The sequence below is a fragment of the Mauremys mutica genome, chromosome 9, assembly GCF_020497125.1.
Source record: "Mauremys mutica isolate MM-2020 ecotype Southern chromosome 9, ASM2049712v1, whole genome shotgun sequence".
NCBI lineage: Eukaryota > Metazoa > Chordata > Testudines > Geoemydidae > Mauremys > Mauremys mutica.
This window is the reverse complement of record NC_059080.1, coordinates 88,889,800-88,895,799: the sequence shown is the minus strand read 5'-3', so window position 1 is coordinate 88,895,799 and position 6,000 is coordinate 88,889,800. Positions and strand designations below refer to the sequence as shown.

The 6,000-nt window shown below is 49.5% G+C and overlaps 1 protein-coding gene across 9 annotated transcripts in view; it reads left to right on the top strand.

The window, feature by feature from the left end:
• Positions 1 to 6,000, top strand: part of LRRC34 (leucine rich repeat containing 34) — a 34,249-nt gene that overhangs the window by 2,540 nt on the left and 25,709 nt on the right. For 3 of the 9 annotated variants that reach the window (XM_045029364.1, XM_045029361.1, XM_045029356.1), the window contains exon 2: positions 661 to 726. In XM_045029364.1, the coding sequence (XP_044885299.1) occupies positions 705 to 726 (22 nt within the window). In that variant the 5' untranslated portion in view covers positions 661 to 704. Of the gene's footprint in view, positions 1 to 25; positions 46 to 150; positions 326 to 642; positions 727 to 6,000 lie in introns of those variants that run through there. The other 6 variants (XM_045029363.1, XM_045029362.1, XM_045029359.1 and 3 more) reach the window with 6 other exon arrangements.

The window sequence follows — 6,000 nt, the reverse complement described above, 5'->3', positions numbered from 1 at the left end:
GGCCATGGAGACCCGTCCCCAGCCTGGAGCGGGGCGGGGGGCTCGGTGCGCCGCGCCTGGTGGGAGACCCCGGCGTGTAGGGCGCACAAGCAAGTTGGGGGGGGGTGTTCTCCAGGGCGTCTCTGGGCGTGATCAGATCTGCCCCCCCGCCCATTCCGTGCTGGGGAGAGACCGGCCCTGTGGGGCAAGGCTTGGAAGGACCCCCCAGGAACTTAACCCAGGCCCCATTCTGCCAGCAGCGCTTACTGGTGGGTGTCATGGGTTGGGGGGTGCCTCCATCCGCCGTGAACGCGAGGCGGGCGCGGCTGGATCGGGCCCCTAACCGGTGAGAGCAGCAAAGAGTCCTGTGGCACCTTATAGACTAACAGACGTTTTGGAGCATGAGCTTTCGTGGGGGAATAGCCACTTCCTCGGATGCATGTGAGGCGTGCTTTGCTGCGCCTGATTTTAAAAAAAGCTTTTTTTGAAACTAAAACCTGTGAGGAATATAGTTAATGTTTGAAATATCCACTTGTAATTGCCTAGTAAGAGTCGCTTGTTTGCCCAACAGAAATAAGGGGAAAGCCTTTAAAACAGATGTCTGTGTGTGTGTTTGGCTCTTTGTAAAAGGAGATTTTTTTTTCATTTTTTTTTTAATATTAGGCTATTTTCCCCCCGTAGTGCGACATCGGAGTTATCAGTGAAAGCACCTAGAGTACATTGAAATGACAGCTCAAACCTCTGAAGGTAACTTTATTGCTAGACAAGTTATACCATGTTAATATTTAATTTGTGTTGAAATTCTCCACTGCTGCATATTGACACACTTTATTTATTATTTAAGGAAATATCAATATAAGATACAGGCCTTTGAGAATATAGTTCTAATTTAAAAGTAGATTAAAGATGATCAAGTATGTTGCAACAGTGAAATCTTTCTCTTGGTTTTGCTTAGTAAAAAATTCAGTACTCACAGACTTGGGCTTGTTATTTTTGCCGTGGAGGAACATAGGGGTATGTCTACATGGCAGCTGGGAGCAGGCAGACAGACTTGTGCTAGTCAGGCTTGAGCTATCGCACTAAAAATATCAGTGTGGAACTTGTGGCTTGGGCTCTCAAGCACTCCCGACCCCCTGGATCTGAGCTAGGGTGGCTAGCCTGCATCTCCACCAGAGCCATCCACGCTGCTATTTTTACATGCTAGTTCAGGGGTCGGCAACCTTTCAGAAGTGATGTGCCGAGTCTTCATTTATTCACTCTGATTTAAAGTTTCGCGTGCCAGTAATACATTTTAATGTTTTTAGAAGGTCTCTTTCTATAAGTCTATAATATATAACTAAACTATTGTTGTATGTAAAGTAAATAAGGTTTTAAAAATGTTTATGAAGCTTAATTTAAAATTAAATTAAAATGCAGAGCCCCCTGACCGATGGCCAGGACCCGGGCAGTGTGAGTGCCACTGAAAACCATCTTGCATGCCGCCTTTGGCATACGTGCCATAGGTTTCCTACCCCTGTGCTAGTTCAAGCCCAACTAGCATGAATTTGTCTACCTGGGCTGGGAGGGTAGCTCCCAGCTGCAGTGTAGACATACCCTATATGTACAATCCTATAGTAAACATTATGGGAAGATTCTCTCAAGCATCCAAGATTTGTTCAGTGCAGTAGAGCAGAGGAGTGGTTCCTGATTCTGTGGGCTTGTTTGTGTCAGCCCCTGTGTGAGTTAGGGCCTTGTCTCCAATGTCTGACACACAGCCTTTAACAGGCCAAACTGTTAATTTATGTAAAAACTCCAAATTGCCTTGTCTTCAGTAGGGTTTTACTTCGAGGTAGGAACACATCTTTTTTTCCCCCAGTGAAGACAAGGACCTGTGTGGAGTGCTAGGGAAGTGTATGAATACATATGTACATATGCAAGGACAAAATATAACCCTAAACTGGATGTGGGATGCTTAAGTGGTTGTTTTGTCTTTCATCTGTATTACTCTGTCATTTGTCTGATTTTGAATATTGATTAAAAGTGCTAAGTCTAGAGTCTTTCTACCAAGGTAGTATTTTTTTGTTTTTCCCCCCAAGTTTGGAAATGGAATCAATCTTGCTATCAGAACTGCTGCCTATTGAACCTCAGCCCACAGGGGCAGAATTGCTCTGTTGTTTATTTGTCAAAAGAGTTGCAGTTACTTTTAATTGAGTTATTTTAAAAGTTCACATCTCAAGCTCACTGCAGGTAGGACTGAAATAATGTATATCAGTTGGGGGAATCATTTTGAGGAACTTTGATTTCACTCTCTGAGTATCTGCCTCTTAGGCCTGGTCTATACTACAAAGTTAGGTTGACGTAAGTCGCCTTGCGTCATCCTAGTTTTGCATGAGTCTGCATTCAAATTTGTCTCCTGCTGATAAAGCAATGCAGTAACACCACCTCCCCAAATGGCATTGAGCCATGGTGAATGTACTGTGCATAGGCGCTGACTTACATGGGGCTCTGGGGCTTTAGCCCCAGGAATAAATCCCAAGCAGGGGCTCTGCCCCACCAATGTTTTTTCTCCCCTGCTTGGAGCGCGCCGCCGCCGCCAGGGCTGGAGAGCTTCCCTCCTCCCCTCCCCGCCCCGCCCCGCCCGGCCCGGCCCGGCCCAGCCCAGAGAGCTTAACTGCTTGAACGCAGGCAGCTGCGTCTGTGTGTCTCAGCAACAGCAAGCTGCTGCTGACTGTACCATCTCCGAGGGAGGGGGAGGGGGAGGGGAGGGGAGGGGGGCCCGCCGTGCTGGTGGCAGCCCTCTCCTCTACCCCACCCCGGAGGCTGGAGGCTTAAACGCAGGCATGTCTCTCTCCCTTGCCTTGCCTGTTGCCTCTGCTGCTGCCGGCTGCTGCTGCCGGCTGCTGTTGCTGGCTGGAGCACCGGCCGGGGGAGGGGAGGGGGCTGGCCAAGTTTGGCATCCCTCCCCTCCCCCTACCTGCAGGAGATGCAAAGGGCACTTCCGGCCAGGACTCGGAGACTGACCTCACCCACCTGAGCAGGTCCTGGGCTTCCGTGTTTGACCCTATGATTCCCCCCCAGCCCCCACTCCTGCCCAATGCTGGGGAAGGGGCAGCCCCATGCCATCCCCTCCCACCGCCCCCCCCCCCGAAGCTACGGTGAGGGGCTGCAGGCTGCAGCAGGGGTCAGGGAGGCAGGAAGCCATATGTGAAGGCAGTGCCCCTCCCCTCCAGCACCCACCCACCACAGGGCAGATGGGGGAGGGGGATTCATAGACCTACCTGAGCAGCTGGGGCTTGGGTGAATTTTATGACACCCTGCTCCCCTGCCCCATAGCCATCACCATGCAGACCCCACTTCTGCCCCATGCTGGGCAAGGGGCAGCCCCATCCACAGTGAAGTTATGGTGAGGGGCAGCAACATGGAAGGCCACCTGTGATGGCAACCCCCACCCCCTAGTACCCATCACAGGGGAGGTGAGTGGGCTTTCTGGACCTGAGGGGCCCTAGGAAGGAACATATGCAGTGACTGTGGTGCAGAGTGAGTGTGCTGTGGGGGGCAGGGGGGAGAGGAGGGGTCCCTCCCCTGGAGCTTGCTGCTGCCAGTGGTGGTGATGGGGAGTCCTCTCTGGCCCTAGCCCTGGGGCAGCCTGTCTGCACCCCAAGTTCCTCATCCTCAGCCCTGCCTCACCCCAAAGCCTGCACCCCCACCACCAAGCACGCTCCTGCACTGTGAACCCCTCATCCCCAGCCCCACCCCAGAACCCTCACCTGAGGGGAAAAACATGCAACTTAAATTTGGTGGTCAGTTTGGAGTATCATTGTATTTAGCACAATATTTGATTATTTTACACCCTTCAAAGTATGTAACTGGTCATATACAGGTGTTTTCTCTGAATACTGTCTGTGTGCCTCAGTTTCCCCAATGTATTTCTTAAGGCTCTAGATGGTGGGATAAAGGGGTGTGATTGTTGTAAAGCCCTAGAGGGCCAGTGTGATGGTGTCTGCACAGAGAAGGGCTGCAACCCTGCCTCCAGGCAACTGATGGCCTGGGCCACTCTCCTGCAAGGTGCCAACTGAAGGTGTTGGAGAACAAAGAGATCAGGTGGCCTCCTAATGCCTGGAAAAAAGACAAAGGCCAGAGAGGAGGGAGAGTCAGTGCCCTGTGCAGACTTTCGGGAAGCGCATGGTGTAGAAGAGGATGCTGGGATGCTCTAGAACAGGGGTTGGCCGCAAGCTGATTTTTCATGGCATGTGGTGCAGGCTGAGCTGCTCAGCCCAACCTCGTTCTGGGGTTCCCTCTGCTGGCCCTTACTAGCCAGAGTTCCCGCAACCCCACTCACCTTGCTTCCAGTTGGAGTTTCAGCGCAGGCCCCCTGCCCTGCTCAGCCCTACCAGCCACCAACTCCACTCACCGCAGCTGCCAATCTGGGGTTCCAGCCTCTGACCTCCTGCCAGCCAGTTATCAAATTATAACTCAGAAGCCTGTGTGCAACTTAAAGTATCTAAATAGGTGCCACCAGACATTGGAAAACTCAACAAGGAAAAGCAAAGGCAAGGATCACAGTAAACTAATAAGATCTGCATTTTAATTTAATTTTAAATATAGCTTCTGAAACATTTTGAAAGCCTTGTTTACTTTACATACAACAGTAGTTGTTATATATTATAGACTTATAGAGATACCTTCTAAAAACAGTCAAATGTATTGGGGGGAGGGTTGGGGTCGTAGTTTAGTGGTTTGATCATTAGCCTGCTAAACGGAGGGTTGTGAGTTCAATCCTTGAGGGGGCCATTGGGGGATTGGTCCTGCCATAAGCAGGGGATTGGACTAGATAACCTCCTGAGATCCCTTCGAACCCTAATAATCTATGATTACTGGCACATGAAACCTTAAATTAAAGCGTATGCATGAAAACTCAGCACACCACTGCTGAAAGGTTGGTGACCCCTGCTCTAGAACTACTCCATACAAAGACAGTCAGGACTCTGGGGGAGCCTCCTCTCTCTGAGCATACTGTCTCCAGGGCAAGAAGCTTACACCTTCCTGGGTCTGACCTCGGAGCATTCAGCATGCGCTGTCCGCACAGGTGGGGCTCCTAGGTAAGCTAGAGGGTCCTGCACCCCAACTCCACAGTCAGACGTGACTCTCAGTCAGTTGGTAATACAGGAGGCTTATTAGATGACAGGAACACAGTCTAAAACAGAGCTTGTAGGTACAGAAAACAGGACCCCTCAGTCAGATCCACTTCTGGGGCTGGGTTCCCCAGCCCCAAGTTCTGGGTGCCTCTCTCTTTCCCCAGCCAGCTCCAAACTGACAGTCCCTCTAGCCCCTCCTCTGGCCTTTGTGTCTCTTCCAGACCAGGAGGCCACCTGATTTCTTTATCCCAACACCTTCAGTTGGCACCTTGCGGGGGAAACTGAGGCACTCACACAGTATTCAGAGAAAACATTAAGAACATTCCCACTTCATCACAACAGGTACAACAAAGTATAATATATTGAAGCAGGCAAGTGCTGCTTCTGACTTTCCACTTTTAATTGACCCTTGTAATCTTGTGGCACCGACGTGTTGTAGCTTCATTTTATCCCAACAACAAATTCTTGATTTGTAGGACCATTAATGATCAACAATGGATAAATTCTTAATAAAGTTACCCAGAGAAAAAGAAGAAAAGGGTAATTCATCAAGTGATGGCCTGAGTTCAACACCCAGCTTTGAAACTGAAGTTATACAAAAGAAAGAAGCGGCAAATCCACAAGATGATAAGAAAAGGAGTTTTCAGCAATCTTGGCTATCAAGATTTAAGTGGTTGGAGTACAATATCAAATTAAACAGAGCTTTTTGCTCAGTCTGCAAAAACTGTTCTGAAAAGAAGATCTTAATATTTTCTACGAAGGCTGAACCAACATTTATTTCATCTGGATTTCAAAATTGGAAACATGCATTGCGTGGTTTTACATCACACGAAAAATCCTCCTGTCACAAGGAAGCAGTAATGAAATATGCTGCTCTGCAATCACAGGTAAATGTTTCTGCACTAGT